Source organism: Nyctereutes procyonoides, unplaced genomic scaffold (genome assembly GCF_905146905.1).
Source record: "Nyctereutes procyonoides isolate TBG_1078 unplaced genomic scaffold, NYPRO_anot_genome, whole genome shotgun sequence".
NCBI classification, from domain to species: Eukaryota; Metazoa; Chordata; class Mammalia; order Carnivora; family Canidae; genus Nyctereutes; species Nyctereutes procyonoides.
The window spans coordinates 28625969-28651004 of NW_026575140.1; the positions used below are offsets into that span (position 1 = coordinate 28625969).

The 25036-nt window shown below is 48.0% G+C and overlaps 1 protein-coding gene across 1 annotated transcript in view; it reads right to left on the reverse strand.

Annotated features, from left to right (window-relative positions):
* The window catches only part of CAMTA1 (calmodulin binding transcription activator 1), a 1317854-nt gene that overhangs the window by 1008135 nt on the left and 284683 nt on the right, over nucleotides 1-25036 (reverse strand). The window contains exon 6 of the mRNA XM_055306507.1: nucleotides 24897-24964. Coding sequence (XP_055162482.1) covers nucleotides 24897-24964 — 68 coding nt within the window. The remainder of the gene's footprint in view (nucleotides 1-24896; nucleotides 24965-25036) is intronic.

Consider the following 25036-nt stretch of genomic DNA (forward strand, 5'->3'; position numbering starts at 1 on the left):
TTTTAATTCTGTTCCTGATAGAAAACAATGGAAATTTTATCACCTGAGAGCAGACAGTTCAATTAAATCTCTGGGCCCATGTGGGGCATCTCCAAACTATCACCAATCAGGTCTTCTCCATTCCACAAAGGGGACAGCAAGGCCTGAGCTGGATTTTGGTCTCTATGGTGGACAGATTCTCCAATGTCCCCAATCACCCCTTCCTCATGGTGTTCACACCCTCGTGTGATCCCCTCCGCTTAAGTGTGAGAAGAGGTGCTTCACTTCTAACCCACAGAACACAGCAAAGGTGATAGGACATCCCTTCTACAGTTAACTTACAGAAGGTTATAACCCCTGTCTTGCTAGCAGACTCTATTTCCTTCCTGACTTTCATGCTTTGATGAAGTAAGCAGCCATGTCAGAGGGGTCCAGCATCAGGGAACTGAGGGTTTCTGCCCAGGAGCCTGTGAGGAATTGGTGTCAAACAACTGGACAAGCTTGGAAGTAGACCAGGCCCCAGCTGACCCACCATGTGAGACTGCAGTCCCAGCAGACACAGAGCTGTGGCCCAGTAAGAGACTCAGCTAAGCGGAGCCTGGACTCCTGACCCACAGAAACTGATGTGTGCCCTGTTAAGCTACTACGTGTGTGGTCATTTGTTATGCAGCAACAGATAACTAACACAAAGTCATACGGATCTGGGTTCTGGTCCTCGTCCTGCCATTTACTATCTGCAATCTCAGATAATAGCATTACTCAGCATCTTCAAGACTTGGTTTGTTCATCTGTAAAATGGTAATGACATCATACCTATCTCAACGAGTGGCTGTAAAGATGAGACAAAGAACCAAAAGAGTTTAGCCTTCTTTACATCAGCTGTTCTCAACGATGGTTCCCTGAAGGAGCAAGCCCTGGTGCCCACAGGCATCCATGGACAATAAAGAATTAACCTCCTCCCAATGCATCAGAATGGTACTAGCTAGTACTATCCTTGAAAGAATTGAGTAAAAGCCATACATATCATTTTCTGCACGGCTTAAAACCTCTCCTGGAACCCTGGGTAAGAAAGGCAGCCAGTACTCAGTAAATGGCAGCTTTATCTTCCATTACCGTTGTGTGATATCAGTGCCCTCACTCTCCAAGGGTGGACCCTCGCAGTGTCTGCATTGGTATAAAGGGGCCTCTCCAGAGCCCCCTTCCTCCTGCTACAGAAACCATTGTCTACTCTAGCCACCGATTAGCCCAGAAAGCAAATCTCAGGGTGATGTAATGACAGCAGCATTTCTTGCCAATAACAAGCATGTTCTCCTCTGTCTTGGGCTCAGGGGTTCACTGTGTTAACTCTCCAGGACCCTAATTTGACAGGACATAAATAAAAAATAATGGTGCCTCCATTAATTGCCATGCTTTTTCCAAGGATTATGTAGGTCTGGAAAGGAGAGCAATGGTGAGAAGGTTAGGGCTCTGGTGGTTTGTCTCTTATATTTAGCACTTATGTGTTTGCTTCTAAGTGGCTCTTCCAATACCTTCCACAGTGGACTCCGTCTGGGGCCCAGCTTGAGGACCCAGACAATAGCCAGACCTAAAGATGGGGTTTGAGAAGCTCTTAGCTGATTCTGGGGGGGACACTACACCAAAGGAATCATTTTAATGAAAATAGATCAAGTAGTAGCTGGGCTTCAGAGAAAACAGAAAGCACTTAACCCTTTAATCTCCAAAATTTAAACTGACATCAGGGGTCCTTTAAGAACTCTGTGAAGTGAGGTAATTTCTTGCACTCCAGACCCTAGGCTATGTGTGAACTGCACAGGTATCTGGGAAATACAGAAGTTACTGGCTTAGCAAATTATTTCTCATTCCACATAAAGATAAACCCTGTTCATTACACGTGGCACTCTCTGCTCTTCAGCATAAAAATCAGCTTCTGAAGTCAGCTCATCTTCTAACAAATACAGCTTGTTATACGAATGGGTCTGTATTCAATGAGCCTGAATAGCAGGTTCCTCCTAACGTAAGCTCTTCGGTCAAGGTCTCCTGCCTCCATCCCTGACACACAGATGGTTCTGGTGCCTCCAAACCACATCCCCCACTTCTGATGTTTAGTGCACATTTGCAAAAGTGAATAAAGTGCCATTTATCTAACGCACTGCAACACACATTTTTCCACAATGAAAAATTTTAAACAATGTATGAAAACACTGGTATAAACATTTCTGATTCCAAAAAGCATCTTTTGATGAGAGTCAAAAGCGTCAAAGCCCTAAGTGGGATGCCAAGAATTTGAAATCTAATTCTGACCCATCCTACTCCTGAACTAGGAGGACCTAGTACCCCCAGGACAGGAAGAATGGTGGAAAGATTCTGAAAATGAGTTCCAAGCAGAGATGGCTGTATCCATCAGTGGAGACACCCACTGGCATCGGAAGATTTGAGAGATGCCCTGGGGCCTGACTCAGTTATGTGAGTCAGCCCACCGTCCAGGCAGGAAGTACACAAAGCTTTTTTAAGCCAACACCTTGGCTGAAAATGCTGTTAAATTAATCAGCCAACTGCCTAATAGGACCCTCAGGGGCTGGGACACAGAACAGAGAAGTTTTGTAGGAAGAGTAAAGAGCCAGGAAAGCTCAAAGCTCTATGTGAGGAGGGCAGGCCCAGTAGGGGGTGATGGAAAGCCCAACAGCAGCACAAAGTGTCTGAAGAGCCACCCACCATGCATAAGGGGGCAGTCAGGCATTATAAACATGAGGAGAAGCTTGTTGCTGAGTGAAGATGATGAGGGCTGAGATAGGCTGATTTTTTAATACAGTAAAACTGACCCATGCCTGAAGCCCACCGCCTGCCCAAGACTGAAGGGTGGTGGGCAGTGTGTGCCAGAATCATTGCCCACTAAGGAGAGCCAGTTGTTAGTTTTTCAGGGGGCTTTCAGCTGGGTGGGCTGTGAAACCACCTGTACATTGAAATCAGCATGATGGGAGTGTTTACAGCAATGGAAATCTGCAGATGTCACAGGTTAGCAACACCACCACCCCCCTTAAGGAACTTCTATCAGCACATTTACCACAGGTAGTAATTATGCTCTAGGATGCTGTGCATTTCTTGATTCATCAGGTAATTTTATATGTGTACCAAGAGTCAGTTATGTTTATTTCCAAGCCTGTTTGTGCCAGCTGTATTCTTGATTGTAATTATGTAAATAAATAATGTACAGAATAATGAGATGTGAGAATAAAAATATGGTTCTGTGAAAAGTAAGTCAACTTAGGAAGACTCAATGGAAGTAAGTTGCATGAAGAATCTGCCAAGTTAGAGGGGACTGATTCAACTATAAAATGTCAGTGGGGTGGCTGGGAAACTCTGGAAGGATTCTGTACCCAGATTGATTCACAAGTGTCCTTAAGTCTCCCCTCCATTTTGAAGAAATATAAACTGGAAATGGTAGGCAAAGCATTACAGGGTGATGTGTGAACGAAGATGGAACTCATCTGGGAATAGCAGGCCCCCGCCAGGGAGAATCACACACCTTGGCCCCAAATCAAAAGATTAGTACGTCAACATCTATCTTTAAGTCATTTTTAAAAAGTAACTGATTAATGACTCCACCCAGCTGGGTCAGGGGTCAAGCACTGGAAGTCACCTGCCAGAGAGGATGGTTGAAGACCTGGGAGCAGAAGCCAAGGAGCAAAATACAAAGAGAAGAGCCAGCAAATGTGACCAAAAAAGGAAGCTGAAAACAGGATCTATGACATTTAACTTTACATGCCAACTTGCTTGGGCCACAGCATTCCCCAACAGTGGTCAAACATTATTCTGAGTGAGTCCGTGAGGATGTGTTTGGATGAGATCAACATTTGAAATGGTAGACTGAGTAAAGTGCGGTGCTCTTCCTAATGTGGATGCGCCTCATCAGATCTGTTGAAGGCCTGAATAGAACAAAAGGGCTGACCCTCCAGCAAATAGGAGTAAACTGCTCCTGCCTGACTGCCTTGACTTGGGACATTGGTCTTTTTTCCGTCTTCAGTCTGGAACTGAAACACTGGTTCTTCCTGGGTCTCGGGCCTGCTAGTCTGCTTGCCTAGGTCTCCAGCTTGCCCACTACAGGTCTTGGAACCTGTCAGCCTCCATGGTCATATGAGCCAACTCCTTATAACAAATCTACACACACACACACACACACACCCTATTGGTTCTGTGTCTCTCTAGAGCCTTGGCAGATATAGAAGGCAAGCAGGACAGAGCAGAGAAGCCTTCCCTGACCACTAACCCTCTTGGGCTCTCCCTTCCCACACCCCGCTCACCATCATCACCGCACTCTCCTGCCCCTATGCCTCTGTGGTCTGGGTATGTATACAGGTTGAGATCTGAGGGTTGAGAAGAGCCCAATTCACAGCACTTGTCATGTGTTAGGTGCTCCATAGAATTAACTAGAGAGGACTTTGACAGACAGTCCACCAGTCCAGGGGGTCAAATACTGCAAAGGTCAAGGGGAATGAGGACAGAGGAAATCTCCTTGAATGAGGTACGTTAGTTGGTTACAGCCATGGTGAAAGAGGCTGTGAGCAGCAAGAATGAGCCTTGAAGAACCAGAAACGGTGAACCACGGACTGAGCAAAAGAAAAGCCCCTGCAGCCATAAGGCAAAGGTCTCCTGTGGTTATGGCACCATTTCCCCTTCCAGATAGTCTGAGTAAAAGTACTGAGAGGTGGAAATTCCTACATCAATGTGACTTCACTTTGCCCAGGCATTTGGATGCAAGAAGCACTCACTTCTTTCTGTCTGTTATATTTTTGAAGCATAAAATATATTGCTAAAGCGAGAGAATATCATTAAAGGTTAATTATGAGAAACTTAAAGGTTATTTTTGCATATCTCACCTCTTGGACAAAAGCTGCTTCCTCATTACCATGTTAGAATATAAATTAATCTGGAAAGCATTTAAAATGCCACACAGACGCTGTAACTTTATTATGATGTGAAACACCATAGGCACACATGCGCAGTCCTGGTCTCTGTGTCGGAAGTCTGGCTACAACCCTCCTTCCTCTCTCCATCCTTCTGATGCTGTGAAGACATTACTGCACCAAAGCTTCTTCTCCAGACCCAGGGAGTCAGGTCAAGACTGCTCTTCCAGAGGGAATGATGTCTGGCTCCTCTCTCTCCCAGGCAGCCCCATCTAGTTAAAGGGGCCATGGGACACATTTGAGTACGGGGCCCAGGCACACACGGGAACCCCAGCCAGAGCCCATGCACTGGGGCTCAGCATACAGCCAGCACAATCCCCCCGCTCCAGAAGCCACCATGTTCCGGGGCCTCCTGCAGAACCAGCCCCCATCTGTGGCTTCTGACAGAGAAGGATGGTTCTGGCTTTAATAAAGTTAGACTGAGTTTCACTGAATAATTTATTTGCACACACTGCATTTCAGAAAGTTGCTGCTTCTCTTGCTGATGCTACACCTTCCTGGGGTGAGCTGGGAGTACAGTGGAAAAAGCAGGAGAGATGGGGCCAGTGTACCCGGAAAGGGGCTCATGAGGTTCCACTGATGGGCAGAGGCAGAAGGGCGAGGACAGCGAACCAAGCCTCACTGGGCGGCCATGGCAATACCTGGAGCCCCACCACCCCGTGCAAGGAGGCGAGTCCCCCGGGACGTCTGGGTGGCTCAGTGGTTGAGCATCTGCCTTCAGCTCAGGTCGTGATCCCAGGATCCGGGATCAAGTCCCGCATCGGACTCCCTGCAAGGAGCCTGCTTCTCCCTTTGCCTGTGACTCTGCTTCTCTCTCTCAGTCTGTGTCTCTCATGAATAAATAAATAAATCTTTAAAAATAAAAAGAAGAAGGCGAGTCCCCGAAAGTGAATGAAGTAAACAAGTGGACCCTGGGGTTAAACACCACATCCCCACCTTTCCAAGAGAGCAGTGGCTTAGCACCCAGAGAATTGGCACTCCCCAAGGAATGTGGCTCAGGGGACAGTGTGGCTCCGCAGTGTGCCCCTGCCCCTTACTGCTCAAGGACATGAGTGAACAGGACACTGTTGGTCTCCAGAATGTGCTGCCATGAAGAGAGAGAGAAATGGGGAGGGGGAGAGGAACCCCAAAGCTTATCAAGAGCAGCCAACGTCCTCTGGGCATCTGAGGAGAGAAGGTGCTGGAACGGGAGAAAGGACACTCAGTCTTGACCAGAATATTTGTGTTAGTGATCAGTTCTGGCCCTCATTCACCATGCAACCCTGTCCAAAGCAGGGACCATAATGTGTACCCCAGCCGGTCACCTCAGGGGACAGCAGATGGCCCAGCCAAACCCCCTGAGGGCAGCAAGAGCACAAACCCAAAGATGGACACTGTTATTGACAGGTATCTGGAGAGAAACAAAGAAAAAGGCCAATCTGTCCACGTTCAAAGGGACACATGGCTCCATACCCTCAATGTGAGAGGAGGTCTCGATGAAAAACAGACAGAGGAAGGGAAGCAGCAACCTGCAGCTCTGTGAGGTAGGCCCACCACAAAAGCACCAGCTCTGAGCCCAACAGACACCCTCACGCAGGGTCCAGGTTGTGTACTAACAAGATACAAACCCCTCAACAGACACCTGAGCTCAGAGAGATGAAGCATCCCGTCCACTGGTCATTAGCTGTCACACGTCCAACATCATTCTCTAGCTCAAGGTGGCAAAATTAAAATGGCCCAGCTCTGTCTCCAAAGCCCATGCTCTTAAAATCACACTCGCCTGTCTGCTTAGGGAATCTCTTGGGGGTTTTCTTCTTGATATAAATTTCCAGAAAGCCAGGAACAAGGGAGCCAGAGCAATGTAGCTGAGGGAGGCAGAACGAAGCTCCTCAAAGACATCCATGTCCTCATCCCTGGAACCTGTGACTGCATGGGGCTATGTGGCAAGGGGGAGTTAGGCTGTAGATGGAATTAAAGTTCCTGGTTCACTGACCTTGACACAAGGAAAATAGCCTGGATTATCTGGGTAGACCCTACGTGATCACCAGGGTCCTTCAAAGTGGAAGAGGGAGGCAAAGAGGCCACCAGGGACAGAGATAGAGCCCTGCCGCAAGGCTGGCTCTTGAGATGGAGAAATGGGCAGTGAGCAGAGATGTGTGGTGGAGAGGCAAGGAAACAGACTCCCCTCTTGGGCCCCCAGAAGCCCAGTGAGACCGTGTTGCACATCTGACCTACAGAACTATAAAATGATGAATGTGTTGTTTTAAGCCACTAGTTAATGGTGATGTGTTCTGGAGGCGAAAGGACATTACTACAGAAGGGATGTACATGGGGACAGCACTCACCTAAGAGTCCCTAAGTTGGGAGGGGCCCAAAATCACTTCCTGCTGTCACAGGAAGGAGACCACCCCAAAGGGAACACGGAGAGGCCCAAGGATCAGCACCGTCCCTCTGAGATCAGAGGGCAAACCAACCTCCTCCAAAAGGCAGGAATCCAACCCTTCTAAGAACACCCATTCATCTGCCCCCAAGTGAGCAGCAGCTGTCGGTAAAAACAGCACTGGCCTCCAGGTTGCCGATTAAATATTACAACAAGAGGACCCACATGCCCCTGCAGCAGGGCTGAATAATTCATAGTGGGCTTATTTGAATGAAGCAGAAGGCAAGGAGCTGAACTGGGTCAGGCTGGCCTGGCCTGCTCAAGCAATGCAGCTATTAGGTCATTTTAAAACAAAAGGGATGAGCTGTTGAAAGGATTAATTATTGGCTTCTCAGCTCTCCTGAAGCACAGTGCCTAAAAATCATTGCAAATCGATGTCTATTAAACTGCCTCTGAACATTCCAGCCCTTCAGGAAAAGAAACTTTAAAATAAGGGGTGGGGAGGGCCTGGAAATTCTAATGGGTTGGGATAAAGGGTTACATGGCCCAGAAAATGTGCTCTGCTCCTTGTTAACAGAATGCCCCAGCAGCTACCGGAAGCAATGACTGGGTGGTAGCAAGATCTCAGAAGCAAATTAAGCCAACACCTGGAGCCCAGGAGCATGTTCCAGGAAGGAATAGAATGAATCACTTGAAAGTCAGATAAATTGAATGCAGAAACACCTCGGGCCACCTTGAGCTCATTTCCAGAATGACCTATGCTCCCTTTCCATGCTGCCATAGGCAGGAGAGTCACTGAGGTCAGATCTGCCTCCACGAGGAACCAGAGAGAAGCCTACCACACCAATTAAAAGGCCAGGTCATGCCAACCCCATGCTGAGTTTCAGAACCCACGCCCCTCAGCTGGTGTGCACCCTGCATCCTCTAACCTGGAATCCAGGTGTTGTATGAGAAGGGAGGACTGGACAGTAGAGGGGCCACCCAATGTCCCCAAACACTAAGCAGTCAGCTTTCTCAATGATAGGAGGACAGACCATCTACCCTATTTAAAATACTGCAACAGGGGCTCCTGAGTGTCTCAGTCAGGTGAGCATCTGCCTTCGGCTCACAGCTCAGGTCATGATCTCAGGGTCCTGAGATCGAGTCCCACATTGGGCTCCCTGCCCAGCAGAAAATCTGCTTTTCCCTCTCCCTCTGCCTACAGCTCCCCCTATGTGTGCTCTTTCTCTCTGTCAAATACATAAATAAAATCTTTTTAAAATAAAATACTGCAACATCTTGATTGATGGTCTGCAGTGACCTACCACAGAATGTCTATTTACAGATCACTCAGCAAAGGCAAATGGATGTCAACACAACTAGTAATGGCCCTCTGAAACGAGAGCTGTGTTAAGAAGGCTTCTGAGGCTGAATCCAGCTCTCAAGAAAATGGAGTCATGATTAGTGATGCCTGCCTTGGGCATTGATGGATCACACATATATGCTATGTCCAAATCCAATTCAACCATTTTAAGGAGAAGGAAACTGAGTATAACAGAGAGGCAAAAGCACTTTGCCCAAGGTCACTCAGAAAGTGAGTGTTAATGCCATGATTAGCTCCCCAGTCACACTATGCCTTTCTTCCCGGTCTCCATGTGATACATGATTATGGTGGGGAGCATCTCATTTAGTCCCTGGTGATCCTTGCCTCCTGTAATTCATGCCCTTGTGTGATGTCCTCCCTGGCTGTAAAATGGACCTAGTGGCTCACTTCTAAGAAACAGAGTTCAACAAAAGTGATAGGATGTCATTTATGAGATCTGATTCTAAAGAGATTCTGATTTATGCAGATCAGATCTAAAGATCTGATTCTAAAGACCAAAGATCTGGCTTTGGTCTTGCTCACCCTCCTATACTATCTTGCTAACCTGCTCTGACCAATGAAGCAAGCGGCCATTTTGGAGAGGCCCATGTAGCAAGAAACCAGGGTGACCTTGGCTAATGGCTGGTGAGAAACTGAGCCACTGGCCCAAAGTTGATGAAAACCTGAATCCTCCAACAACCACATGCATGAGCTTGGAAGAGGATCCTGCCTCACTCAAGTCTTCAGATGAGTGTGGGCCCCCAAGTGACACCCTGGCTGCCACCCTGTGAGACACTCAGAGGCAGAGGGATCTAGCTAAGCTGTCCCACATCCCTGACACACAGAAATGTTAAATATTTATTATTTTAAGCCACCGAATTTTGAGGTAATTTGTTACACAGCAATAGATAACTAACTTAGTGATCAATAAATATCTTTTGCATGGATAATCAGTGAGTTTGGGCTTTGAGTCTCACTTCCTGTATAACTCTGACTCTTCCAGCAATCACCTCCCACCTAAAAGGCCCTTCTCTGCTGAATGTTTTGACATGAATTCCAATAATACTCTCTCCTCTCAGAAACTTGTTTATCCCAAAGATTGTTTTTGGTAGTTGAGAATGACATGAGTCTTCAGGCCATCACTCCATGCAACCACAAAAACAGAAGCAAAAAACAATTGGTCTGTGTGTGTGTACAGAGCCCAGGGCCATATGGGACTGCTCTTCTGAATGGATTCCTGGCGAGATAATCATAGTGAATACAACAACGCTGTGTCCTAGGAGCTCAGCATTCATTCATTTACTCCTCACAACAGCAGGCATGTTGTTATTCCCATTATTCAGATGAGGAAACAAAGGCACAAGGAGGTAGTTAATGGCCAATAAGTGGCAAACCTAGGATTCAAATCCAGTCTGGCTCATGACCACCATGCACTTCGGCATGGAATTCTCTTCACTGACATCAGGGTTTCTCCACCTCAGCACTACCAACATATAGGGTTAGATAATTCTTTGAGGTGACAAGCTGCCCGTGCACTGTAGGACACTGTAGGAGGTTTAGCAGTGTCAGCAGCCTCTAGCAGGAGATGTCAGTAGCATGTCTCTTCCCATTGCGACCACCAATATGTAATATGTTTATGTCCTCAGGTATTGTCAAAAGTCTTGGGGGAATGCCAAAACTGTCCCCAGTGGATAAGCACTGCTCTCAAGTATAGGAAGAAGTCAGCATGATCCCAGCAGCCCACGAGGGTGACCTTGTAAATGGTTCCACTCATGGTCCTATGAGGTGTGCAAGGGCAGAAGACCTACAGAGGCTTTAGAATTGGACAGATGAGTATGAATCCCAGCTGGGGAAGGCCTTCTAACCTCCCTGCACCTTCCTAGACACTCGATAAAAGGGGGCTGTAGTCGTGTCCTCCAGGGCAGCTCTTCAGCATCGTGAGCAGCTTTGTCTCCTTACTCAGCCTCTGCCAGGCTCCCCACAGACTGAACACAAATGAAGACATCCCAGTGGCAGCCCTTCCCTCCACTAAGCTATTTTTTCTGGGCTTTCATTCCATCCTAGTGCATTCTGAGGCCTCTAGAGCCTTCTAATCACTTATGCCAAAGCCACCAATTAATCTGCTGTATCCGTGGTTTCAGGACGAGAAAAGTCCAAGTGTCGCCCTCCTGTCCCCCATAAGGGCGCACCATCCCCTCCCCCCAGCCAAAGTTCATGATTTTCTGATTGAAATTCACCCTTACAAACGTTGCTGTGCTGTTTTTCCCAATGAAATCAATTGAATCCAATTGATCTTGGCTCCATTTTGCATTCTTCCTACAGCTCCGTGTGTGTGCGAGCGCATGCGTGCATGTGTACACACGTACGCCAGGCTCTCCTGTGTGTGCTGTCTGGGAATTACTCTCCAGTTATCTCAGATATGCATGACTTGTCTCTCCAATTGGATTAGGGGCCATGTTTCCTACCGCCTTTGTAACCGCACATTGCCTAGTACAAACCTATGCACACAGCGGGCACTCAATAAAGGCGTGTTGACGAATGCTGGAGATTATAGAATTGCATTTCAACAACCCCTGTCCTCGCCCCACCTGCCATCCAACATCCCTGATTAGACAGGCTGTCCCTGCTGGTTTCCACACCATCTCCCCTGAGGCAGCACTTCAATCTGCATGTTAGTGATAGGATCTTACCCTCCAAGTTAACAAGACCACTATCCCAAACCAGAAAGAACCCTGGAGCCTCCCTGAGTCACAACCAGAAAGTCAAGATATTAAGCCATCTGCCTGTTGGAAGCTACTTTCCACCTTCCAAGCCAATTAGGGATAATTTCAGGAGAGCAGGTTCAGGAGATGTAACATCAAATGCTCTCCTCTGAAATGAAGGCTTACTGTAGGATCAACTTCTCTAGAGCAAACAAGTTTTGCTAGAAAATTATAATGAACACTTGGTGATGCAGAGAAAACTGCTCCATTGGGTTATAAATACTCCCCAGTGCCCCACTACTCGGGGTGGTTAAAAAATTATTTTAAAGCACTAAGATGCTGAAGTTGAAACAAAGTACTCCAATATGAGTCAGAAGGACCTGGGCTATGGTCTCGACGTCTGTGCCTAATTAAGCTGAGTGACCTTGGGCGAGTAACACAATCACTAAGACTCAGTGGCCTAGGCCTTGAGCAGAGGGAAGTGGCTAGGCAGGAGAGGGAAGGACTCCTGTTCTCTCCCCACCACACCCACCCCTTACCCTTTATCTCTGTCTTTCTCTGTCCCCCTCTCTCCCTGCCAACAGGCACTCTCCACTTTGCAGGGCTGTTATGAGGCTTGAGATCCCAAATTTAAAGCAGCTTTGCAAGTTATCAACAGCCTATGAGGTACTGATGAAGCTTCAGTGCTGGTCTGTGGGTCAGGGCTCCAGCAGTTTCACGAATTAACATAAACCAGACCTCAAAGAAATCAGATAACTAGAAAACACAAATAAAAACTGAAGCCGTAGTTAATCCTTGGCTGAGAGCATTGCTGGACAGGAAGTCACAGCACATATCTCCTGGAACTCCATGGGAAAAACCAGGTATTTTAAAATGGACTTTGAGATGTGTGCATATACCATTCTTTTTTTTTTTAAGATTTTATTTATTCATTCATGAGAGACATAGAGAGGGAAGCAGAGACATAGGCAGAGGGAGAAACAGACTCCCCACAAGGGAGCCCAATGTGGGACTTGATCCCAGGATCCCAGGATCCCAGGATCACGACCTGAGCCAAAGGTAGACCTCAACCACTGAACCACCCGGGTGCCCCTGCATACACCATTCTTTTTTTTTTTTAAGATTTTATTTATTCATTTATGAGAGACACGGAGAGAGAGGCAGAGACACAGGCAGAGGGAGAAGCAGGCTCCCTGCGGGGAAGCCGATGCAGGACTCCATCCCAGGACCCCAGGATCGTGCCCTGAACCAAAGGCAGATGCTCAACCATTGAGCCACCTGGGTGTCCCTGCATATACCAATCTCTTATCAGAATGTACACCCTCATCACATTTGATTTGGGCTAATATTATGATGTAGTTCCTGAACAAACAACAAATAGCTCAAAGCAACAACCAGATGCTGGCTGTAAGGGACTCCAGATCTGCCCTCTGCGTACCCCCATGTCACTGTGCTCCTCTCCAAGCCCAGCGGAAACTGGGAACACTGCAGGGGGAATCCTCAGCGGACTTGTGGAATGTTCCTAAACTAATGGCAATGTTCCTTCTGTGAATTCAGACACTTATCCAGGTGATGAAGCCCTAACTTTCTGGCAAGGGGTAAACTCACTAAGCAATGACCTTAACTTAGTAAATTAATTCCAAAGCACAATTGTTTTCAATCTTCATTTGAAATCAGCCTTTGTTAATCTAGATTTAATGGCATATGAAATGGAAATTCCCTTAATAAAATAAGTTATGAATATTTATCACCCCATTTTACCTGAAAATTGAATAATTCATCAATTAACTTTACTATTAATTATTTAATACAAAATTAACAAACTGCAAAACTCTGATGTATCCTTGTGGTCCCTCTGGCACTAGAAAGACAGTGGAGCCCTGGATGACTCCAGACATAAGCTAATGGGACATAGGAGTTAAGGTTGGAAGTTTTCTACAGGAAGCAGAACCAAACCACTTACTCATAAAGTGAAGGGATAAATTTCCTTCTCAGCTTGGAATTCTGTACAACAGCCAAAAAAGAACTCCAAGTTTGGCAATCATTTCAAGAGAATATTTCTCCTGTGTGTTCCTCCTGTCATCCATCACTATCACATTGTCATTAATATTTTTCTAACACGTAGATGGGCCCGTGCCGTGAACCTATCATGCCCAGCAGAGCCCCGAGCCCCTGGGGAGCCCTGCCTCCCATGGAGCCTCAGGCAGGACCCCTATTTGAAGAGGAGAGAAGAAGCCAAGGAGGAGCACAGAACACGAGGGGACCAAGGGACAGGTGGAGGTGACAGCAGCCAAGGTGGAGCTATTGACATTCTAGGGGAATCAAAGCTCTAGGCTCTGAGCCACTGAGCCCCCAGTTCACCCAGGGAAGCCAAGAGTTCTGACTCTCTAAACTCACAAGGCCAGATCATACCATGTCTTCTGAGAGGACAGCAAGTAACAGGATGTTGCACCTTCACATAGACAGTCTTTCCATCACTAACAGGTATACCTGCAGAGGCAAGTGAGAGCTCTGGGTTTCTCCACACTTCCCTTCTTGTCCTTCTGGTTCACTTTCCACCTGCTCAAAACCCTCCCCTCAGTGTCCCCAATGGGTCCAGCACTAGCTCCAAATCTTTGCCTGGTCTACATGGCCCTCTCCAACCTCAGCCTCACCTGCCCCTCCAGCACCACCACTCAGCTCACCGTTCTCCCCATCCTTACTACCTCCAGCGCAATGACTTTCTATCCAGTCTCATACTCCCCTAACACCCCTTGCACACATACACTCATGCACACATGCACAGGGACACCCACATATACATATGCACACACCCACACATGGGCACTCACATGCACACTTGCACACTCACCCACTCATCTGTCAGGTCTCTGCCTGATATTGAGCCTTCGAGGAAGGCAACCCACCCATCACTCCCTCCACCCCCGCTGGGAAGGGGCAGCCTCTCACTGCACTTGTCCCTCGTAGCACTCCTCCAAGCTGACATTATTTTAAGTTCTCTGATTCACTGCCACCTCCCCAAAGCCCAGCACGGCACCTGGCACGTGGGGAGCAATCAAAAAGTACTCACTGAATAAACAAATGAATGGAAGCAGAGCAACAATGACATAAGGTGACAATGTGGTACTGTGTGGTTCAAGAGTAAAAGGGCTTACATGTAACACATGGTCTTCCCCCAACAGAGCCCCTTCAAGCCCCAGATCGGGGGTGGGGCACGGCATCCCCCAAAGTTGGTAAAGGGGATTCATGACTGGGAGCCCATGACACTGTAGGCAGTGAAGCCACAGGTGTGTGCATGTGTGGGAAGATGCATGGAAATGGCACATTCCACAGTGCAGGCTGTGCTCCTGACAGAAACACACATGCCTCATCTCTTTTCTCCTCCTAAATCTTTCTTTCCCTGATTTCACTGCCTTTCTCCATAGCTTTCCCCCTAAACCTGGCAGTGGTTGCTTCCCTGACACCACAGCCTGGGCACACCTGCAGAGGCAAGTGAATCCAGTTCCACCATAAGCAAAAAAAGCCTGTGCCTCAAGAATCCCCACAAATGCCTGCTCCCAAATTCCTAGAGACCTCGTTGGAGCAGTGATAGAAATCACAGAGCAGCCAGCCCAGAAGCCACCTCGGTGAGGCCATCACCCTTGGCTCAGTCACGACCCTCTACATCGCCCCCTCCTGGGGCCTGGGGCCCCTCTGTTCCCAGAGTCCCCTCAAATGAAGCACCTCAACCAACAGTAAATTTTCTACCCAGTGAGGTCAGTGCAGCCACTATGGAAGAATTTATTTTTTCTTTTAGGAGAAATTTTATTTCATCCCATCTTATTAAATTCTTGAATGAAAAGAAGGAAATTTTCCCCAGAAATATTGCTCTTACAAAAGAGAACAGTGACAGAAGGACAGTGTGTGTGTGTGCATGTGTACCCCTGTGTGGGTGGGTGTTGTGTACTTATGTATGTCACATATCTGTGTATATGTGCATAAGTGTATGTGTGTATCTGTAGGTATGCATGTGTAAACATGTGTGTCAGCACATGTATGTGTCTATACCTATCTATGGACATGTATGTCCATGTGTGTCAGCATATTATACATGCATGCAGGTGCACCTGTGTGTCTATAGGTGTGTATGCATGTATCATGTGTGTGTGTTTGTGTGCATGCCTATAAACACACTATACAAAGTAAAAGCTCACATGGAAAGTGGGATATGCTGGAGAACCAGGAAAGGTTTTTTTCCTTTATTTTTGGTTATTTTCAATTTTTTTAAAGCCCCATAATAAAGAACTGTGGGGAATCTCAGAACAGCAAAGACAGTAATAGCTCCTAACCAGACTGAGAACAGTAGGAGAACCTCTAGGCCAGAATATCAAGCTAATTTGGGAATTACTCATTACACAGAAGACCATGAATTGCAAAGAATGGTCTCTCCCGAGAGCATACCTTCCCACCTAACATTGCCGCCAGGCACACAGGCAGCTCCCTTTACCTGCAGCCAGCAACAATTTATTAGATCAGAATTGATCTGCAGGAAATACCACAGACACCAGCCTGGGCCCATTACAGAAATACCAGATAATCCTAATTTTCCAAATCCAGGGGGGCGGAATGAAGACACTAAGAATGAACTGGCATGAGCAGAAACAAAGCCAGATCTCAGGGCATGGGCACTGATTAGGACCATAAATGCCATCGGTATGTGTGAGCAGAATGCCAATAAGAACAACATATCTCGTTCTCAGAAACAGTCGTCGCTGCCCGGTCATCCTGCACAAAGACACCAGCAGGAGCGCCCAAGAAAGCTGTCCCCACAGGTGCCCCAGCACCTCAACTTTGCACCACAGGGGCCCTGATGAGAGCATCTTGCCTCCTACAACCCCAGGAAGGCACATTTGTAGCCACATAGCGATAGAAAGCATTGAGGCACATGGTCAGGTGACATGCATGGCATACCACATGGCCCCTCAGTAGCCCCCAAGCCCCAAAATTCTGCCCAGGGAGAGGCCAGCCACACCCCTTGTGCTGACACCAGGAAAGGCTCTAAACCAAGGGTGGTCCATTGAAGAAGGTGAGGAGGCAAATGCAGTGGGGGGGGGGTGTCAGTACGCCTGTGGGGCTGCATCCTTGCACACAGGGGTGTGCACATCTTGGCAATGGGATTTCCAGGGCCCTGAGTGGGTTGTGCATTGTGAGGCTTTTCTTCCTGAAAAAGAGATAAAGAGAAAAAAACAGCAAGAGAGTGAACCAGCAAGTAAGATGGAGCATGAGCGTGAGTGTGAGCGTGAACAGCAGAAACGGGGCCAGCCGATGTGCAGGGCCAGCTGATGTGCAGGGCCAGCTGTGGACGAAGGAAAATAGGTGCAGACCCATAAGGATAGGGCAACAGCAGCAGAGATGGGAGTGGGATAGATGTCAAGACATCCTAGCAGAGTAGAAGCAGCCCAAAGCCACGTGCCCCACGGGGAACACCGGGACCAACAAGCCCACTTTCCTGCAGAGCCTGAAAAGACTGGCAAATTGCAAGAATTAGGTGCCAGAGAAGGCAGAGGTTTGAAATGAGGTGGGTGACAGGGAGAGTTTGCAAGTCTGTGCAGGGAACGGTCAGACCCTCCCAGGGCCTTACATCTACCCCGAGCAGCCAAGCAACCACCCAGCCTCTGCCACTATTGGAGACAAACTTATTCTCTGGAGAAAGAATCCCTGAAAGACTCTTGACTGTGCAGAGGAGAGGCAGGAAACACAGATATAAACTGGGGGGAATTCATTAATTGATGGTGAAATTCCACACCACTTCCCTGCCTGGTTCCCAGACCACTGGCAGCACCCCGGAGAACCAGGTTGCTGAATCTCAGAATCCCACAACCAAAGCCCTTCCCCCAGGTAAGGAAAACACAGCATGGCAGAGTGAGAGAACTAAATCCTCAGTTAGCTTCCGAGGAAGTCCAATGACAACCATCTAAACTTGACACAGCAAGAAATAGCAGAATAACACATGGAAAAGTCTGGAGGTAAATCTCAGAACTGAAAGAATTGCAAGTGGTCACTCCTGGGATGTAGGATTGAGCTATGGGGCAGAGATCTGCTGCTCCTTCTTACAAGCCCTTTAGGACTGTTTGACTTATTAAACTATGTGCATGGATATTTTTGATAAAAATAAAACTACTGAAAGGAAGCAGAAGCGGCAACCAGGAGCTGGCAACTGTCTAGTCCAGGGAGACCGGAGACACAAAGGTCCACTCCCTGTCTCAGCTCCCTCCAGGAAGGCGGCTTGCTAGACTGGCTGTCCTGGCTCCTGGAACTGAGGAGGGAGGTAATGAAAGCTGGCCTGGCTGCTGGTGCCATTTCAACAAGCTGCTAAGCCCAGAGGAGGACCCACTACCCGCTGCCCACTTGCAGAGAGGACAGCAGGGGAAACCTCCCAGGAGATCCAGGGACACCGGGACCTGGGCAGCCCCTGTCCCCACACACAGGGCATCCTGGAGAGGTGGCCTCTGCCAGCTGCCCCTGCTTCGTCTCCTCTGCAGTCTGTGATTCCTGATAATGAACTGGAATCTGGGACAGACCCACTTCGATATGGAGGCTAGGGATTTCCCCACCACTGTCGAGACACCAGACACTTTATCAGGATCCAGGTCACAGCTAATTCCCTGCCTCATGGGGAAAGGTCTCAAAACTCAGGACCCGGAGGCAGATGCCTTCCGGGAAGGTCCCAGCGGATGGGGCTGCTCATGAGTCCTCAGGCAGCAGACACCGAGCCTACGAACCTCCTCGCACTGCACTTGCTCTTTGGTTAATGATGGTAGTTTGCACTTCGTCAAGGATTCGCTCAATATATTAGGCAAATACTGAAATGGATGTAACATGACACATCGTTATGTTAATTTGATAGCAGGTCCCCAATTCAGCATAACGCAAAGGTCGCCACATTGAAATGACTGCTGACCCAGTTTATTTTTTCTTTGCAGCCGCAAAGAACAGAGTCCTTGAAATGATGTAGATATAAGGGCTGCCCTCTCAAACTCCATCCCCCAACAGAACCCCTTCCCTACACGTGCATGCACACATGTACACACACCCACACACACTTGCACGCGCAGGGCCAATCTCTGACCTGACCACCCACTCTGCCCAACTAGACACAGAAAGAAGCCACTATGGGAATCTTTTTTTAATCGTTGTCAAATACAAGTAACATAAAATTTACCATTTTTACCACTTTCAAGTGTGCAGTTTAGTGGCATTAAGTCCATCCACAATGTGGTGCACCCATGACCACCATCCATTCCCAGAACTTTCTCATCTTCCCAAACTGAAATTCTCTGCATGAAACACTCACTCCCCATCCCGTCCCCCAGTCTCCCAGGCCCCACCTTTCTTTCCTCTGTCTCTCTGTGTGTCCAACTCTTCTAGGGACTTCACAGACTGGGGTCACACAGGATTTGTCTTCTTGTAATGGGCACACTCCAGTGAGTGAGCGTCCTCTAGTCTAGCTTCAGCCATGCTGCCGCATGTGTCAGAACCTCATTCCTGTTTCCTTCTGAGAATTCTTTAATCACCCAAATAGGAACTCCACATGACCTTCGAAATTCTATCCTGGTCTCTCAAGCAGCCTCCCCAGCAATCAGGGCTGTCCCAAGGATCAGAGGCCCTGCAAGGAGCCAGCAGGTCATGACCCCCATGCACCCCTTGCAGAGGGCTGTGGCCCTAGCAGCACCAACTGCATGGGGACCAGCCTGGGGCCTGATTGGGTTGGCTCTCTAGGTGGAGCCCTGTGCCCACACACTGGTCCCACTCTACCAGCCCATGCTGGGCACACCTGCTGCTCTGCCCTGAGTCTGCACACCACCCTGTGCCCCATCAAAGCTCCCTGTACACTAGCCATTCCGAGACAAAAAAGACAGCATGACCCAAGGGCAGGGGTCTCACCATCTCACTGGGAAGGCAAAACTTACATACCGATGGCAGCGAGACTGTCAAACAGTTGACGATACAGAGAATGTGGGCTGCAGAAGCTGACAGGGAAGAGGGCTCACTACAAGTTGATGTGTTTGCAGGGGCTCCCAGAAAGAAGTGAGATTCAAAGGACAGGCAGATTGGGTTGGGCATGGAGCATTAGGGATCTGAAGGCAAAAGGAGGGGACACGGAAGACGTGTTTGGAGAGCAGGAAGCAGCCCCCTAACTGTCGTAGGTGTTCTGAGGTAGGAGTCAAAGGGAAACACTGAAGAATATGGGTTAAGGCAGGAGAATGACCTTGGGCTGAGGCAGGAGAATGACCTTGAACTTGACGCTAGAGTGGGACTTATCACATAGGAAATCTCTGAGGCGTTGGAGGGGAACAATGATGCCACAAAGGAGCATTGTAGGACAGCTCATGCAGGGAGGGGAGTCCATCCCAGAGAGGGAAGCACAGCGGGAATGGTTCCCTAATCCAAGCGTGGCATTGGTGGTACAGGCCTACCTGGGGGAATCAGGTAGCGAACTCCAGTCTGAAACACTGGCAGAAGCACTGGCTAACTCCATCCAGGGGACAATAGTCCTGGGTAGGGGACTGGTAAGCAAGAGCAGAGGACAGAGTACTCAGTGTCCACCCTCCCACCTGGCCACCACCGGGAGCACAACAAGCAATGCACAGGTGGGGTCTCGAGAGATAAGAGAGGGACAGTGGGATGTGTCTGGGAGTCACTTGGGTCTTTTCAAAACTTAGGTCTCACTTTTCTTTTCCTTTCCTTCCAGACTCCCTCCCTATCCTTGCCTGGTTTACTGTTTATTGACCACGAAGCATTTAGTGCTCATTATAGGAAAATTCTATTACTAGACCTTTAGTGCTTCAGTGTTAGGTGCTATCTATATAAATCTAATTAATTAATTAGATAATTAATAGCATCTTCCAGCCTCTTCTAACTAGTGTACACAGGATTCCTGGGACAGAAGTGCTTCCAATTTCATCTTAAGCTTTGCTTGTCCCCGGCTTCCAGGGAAGGTTGCATGGTTCCCAAGGGAGGAGCAATAAATTATTGTGATTGCTAAATTTTGCAGCCTTTCCCCCACCCCCACTCCATGCCCTGCTCCACTCTACATTCTGCACTGCAGGGGAGTGTGCAGTTTCCCGCACTGTCCATGCCTGGGAGGCTGCATCCAACTCAGGAACATACCTGACAGACACACCTGAGCCACACTCACCAACACAAGGACGCTCTGCCTGGTTCCTGACTCTCCAGGGTGGCTCGGAAATTTTGGAGGTGGGAGGTGGGAAGGAATATCAAAACTATTTATTGGGCCACCTTTGAACCCCACACCCACACAGCGGTACAGCCTAAAAGGTAAGATTACAAGCTTTGCAATAAGATAACCCTGGGCTCCAGCTCCAGCTCCAACATTTGCTGTGCAGTCTTGGACAGATTGTGTACCCTCTCTGCATCTTGCCGCCTGGCAGAACTGTTGAAAGGATTTAAAAGCACAGGACTAGGTCAATTAGCTGATCCTTGGGAGACACACAGACAAAAATAGAATGGAGCAAACCCAGCTCTCTTCTTTCACACACTCAGACTCGTCTTCTGCCTCACTCTTGTTCGTGCCACAAATGTGCCCACCACATGTTTAGTGCTGTTCCGGGTACTGGGGACACCCCAGGAACACACCAATGCCTCGTGATATTGTCATTGTGGGGGAGAGGAGGTCAAATCATGAATAAGTGAATTAGGCAAATAAATAGGTGAAATACATTGTGTGTCAGATGGCAATAAGTGCTCCAGAGAAACATAAAACAAGAAAAAAGGAAAGGAGGTCTGGCTGAATGGGAGGGGTGTGGTTTTAAATAGTGTGCTCAGGGAAGACCTCACGGAGAAAGTGACACCAAATCAAGGCCAGAAGGAGGAGCCTGAAGAACATTCTAGACCAAGGGAATAGGCTCTTAATTCCAAGACTCCGAATTCACCTGGTGGGGTGGGATGTGTGAGGTGTGTGTGTGTGTGTGTGTGTGTGTGTGTGTGTGTGTGTGTGTGTAGTTCCCCTGGGGCCTCCAAATGGTATTATTATATTGCTGAGCACACAGCAAGTGCCAAATAAAGACGTCCTGAAGGGTGATTTTTCAAACTGCCATTTCCAGAAGGTCCCAGTTGCTGATAATATAATATGGGCTGTTTAAACATTCAACACTCAACCCTGCCATGGTGCCGCCACCGCCCTCGAGGCCCCCAACCCTGGGAGCCTCCTTGTAGCACACCTCATTATGAAACAGGTGAGTGAGGCTCCCGGGACCTTCTCTGTAATTAGGGCAGTATCTGAGCAAGGGCTATATTTATAACCCCCAGCCATCAGCAAGCCACCGAGACAAGGAGTGGGTCCCTGAGCAGCTCCTATACCAACATCTATATGTGAACCGATTACAACAATTAATTTAATAGGGATTCCTCCACACAAACAATGTATCATTTTATTAGGAAACTCTATAAATGTCAGTGGTGCAATTCATTTTTATTAATTTTCTAAAATGAAATTAGCAGTGGCAGTGGCGGTGGCACACAGAAGTTGCATTGCCTTCTCATTCAGCAGAGTATTGGTGTCATTAATTCCTTAGTACCAGGAGGCCGGTTTGTATGAACTCAGCAGTTAACTGCACCAATTAATTTCAATACTAGAGATGGGAAGGGGTGGGGAATCCAAACTCAACAACTAATTTAGGAAGGTCCTTGAACAACCACAGCAACTTTTCCTCCTCCTGGGACGAGAAGCTTTCAAGTGTAAACACGGAGTGGATATTATAATACTAATAGGAAACGTTCTGTCTTCACCCCCTGCCTTCAGGAAAGAAATTCATCTTTCCAAAGCCTAAAGAAATTCTGGCAGATGTCTCCTGAAGTTGCAGCCTGCAGCAGGCCCGGGGACCGCTCCTCGCAGACAAGAGGATCAGGAATATCCGCTGGCATCGACACTGAGCCTCATGGCATGCAAAGCAAGATCACAAACACTGTCTCACTCGACCCTCATAATGGCCCAGTGAGGACAGGAGCATCAACTCCATTTCATACGTGAGGAAGAACAGGGGAGCTTTTAATGAGGAACTAAAATGACTTTCTAAGAGTCACAAAGTGATTGAGTGACAGAGCCAGGCCTCAAACCCAGATTTGTCAATATCTGATTCCCACATTCCCTCTCTGCTGCACGCATGCCCCTTGTGCCTCAGGATGGGAAGTCTCCTGGCTCTATTTATACTCCAAAAAGTCAAGTGAGTCAGGCATGACCGTGAGTGACATTCACTTCTCAACTGAAACCCAAACTCTGAAGGCTGAAACACAAGGCAAAATCCCCGCTTGAAATGTTCTACTGATCTGCAGTCAGAGGCTGTTCTGAAGCACAGCACGTGTCTGCGTATCTGAAATCAGATGTCTGGCCCGGGACGCGTTCCAGAGAATCTCACTCTCTGGCTAAAGAGAAGCTCTTTCCTTCCACTTAGATTCAAGGAGTGTTTCGCTGAGGAGTGAAGGGCACACACAGAAGCCACAGGCTGCTCAAGATGAGGGCACTTTGTAGAGTCAGGGAATAGTGCAGAGAAAGAAATTGGACAGACTTCCTTCCCCGGCACAGAAACCAGGGCAGTGGTTCTCAGAGTGGGGCCCCAGGCTGGCTGCATACCATCCCCAGGGAATCTGTCAGAAATAACAGGTGCCCAGGCCCCACACCAGGAGCACTAAATCAGAAACTCTGGGGGTGGGGCCCCGGCATGTGTATTTTAGCAAGGCCTCCAGCTGATTCTGATGCCTGCTCAGGTTTGGGGATGTCTGCCCTGAAAGAAGATGCCCCCAGAAGAAAGAGCTGAGTATGCCAGGCTTTCCCATAGTGAGGAATATGGCTGTGCTCACCAAACAGTAGATTGCGTCACCATTTCCTCATCCACTCCACCCCTACCCATACACCATGGAAGAATGTCGTTCCTGCACCTGCTTTTATTGGGCTTGGCCACAGGAATGGCTTTGGCTAATGGACTTGGGAGCAAGGGTGACAGGATGCCACATGCAGCAGGGATTCTCATCGTGCCTACATGGATTGCCTTAGGCTTATAAGCCTCTGCCATGCTCCATGACCATCTGTCCCAGACTGTGGGTGCTTCTTCAGCCCAGGTCCTAGAACAAAAAGATACATGGAGCAGTCCTAAACTCTACCAAAGCCATAGCCAACCCACAGACCCATGAGCAGGGGGAAAAGAAGTCTGCTGTTCCACGTCACTAAGTTTGGAGATTGTTTCTTAGATAGCATGATCGCAGCAAAAGCTAACTAATGCAAACCATTTGATTTTTTAGCAAAGGAAATCATGGCCCCAGAAGGCTGAGGAATGAGAACATCCTGCAGAGGCATTCAGGCTGGAAGGTCAAAAAAAAAAAAAAAAAAATCAGAGCCAACCTCTAGCCCCACCTATGGAGATGTGAATCTCAGAATCAACCTTTCTCCTCAATATCCTCCAACATCCTCCAAAATGGACACTTCTGTCCTTGTCTAAATGATGCCAACCAATAAAAACTTAAGTTTAATAAAGTAATAATTTAAAGTACCTTCTAGAATGAGCAAGTATTCTAGAGGATAAGACCCTCTTTCCTCTGTGGCTCAGAAAGGACAGAGGCCAAGGAACTGGGCAAGGGGGCAGAGGACACACCCCCACCCCTTTCCCTGGTCTCAGGTAATGTCCCTGGAGAATTTGGTGCTTCTTCCCCCAGAGACAGACTGAGATTTCTGCCTCTGAAGTCACCCCCACAGCCCAGCGACCGTGTGAGCTGCACTCTGGCCAACACCCATCACACTGACGAATGCCTGACCTGTCACTAATGGATACGTGGTAGCAATTGGTGGCCACGTATTTCCGAAGCTCTAAAGTATAACACACCAAAAATAAAGCTGAGAGTAGGGGAAGAAAGAAGAAGCTGCCTTTTAAACAAACCCCAAGCCCCAGCTTCACTGCTCTTCACACAGCAGTATGATTTGCGCGGCCGAGTCATCATCACCCATTCCCTGTCCCCAAGTAGTGTGGGAAGTACCCTGTCTGCGGCAGTCTGTTGGTTCAGTACATTTGCTGCATAATAAACTGCAATTTTAGTCCCTGCTTCTGATTTGGGAGATCTTCTCACCACAACCAGGAATGACCCAACTTTGAGTTTGTAAAACATGTCGAGACAAAGGTGGACGGTGAAGGTAGTTTCTCATTTAAAGAGTGAGTTTCTAGAAAACACTAGAAAGTGCAGGGGGGTACTTTCCCAAAATAAAGTTCCCCTGATGTACCCACCCGCCAAGGCTTTCAAAGCAGCTGGCTGGGAGACCCGGCGTTAAAAAGTTTATCAAGTTTAAAAGTTCCAACTTTGTGTGACAGCCGCCATGCTGTTTTGAAGCCGTCTGATTGTGTTCACTGCCACTGTGTTGGGTCAGTTAATGAGACTTCAGTGCCGCACGCTATCACATGCAACACGGTATGTGCAACTTGCCCACAAACTGATCAGCCAAACCAGGTAATCAATGAAAATCAATCCATTTACCGTACATAGTTGAAGAACTGCAAGATCTGGGACATTACCTTGTCTTAGGGGATGTGGTTAGCCATTCCTCGTGTTTCTCAAATGTTATTAAATAAGCTGCAATTTCCTGAAACAGAAGAATAAAAAAATAATAATAACAATTAGCTCACATCAGCTCCTGAGAGGCAAGAAACTTCTT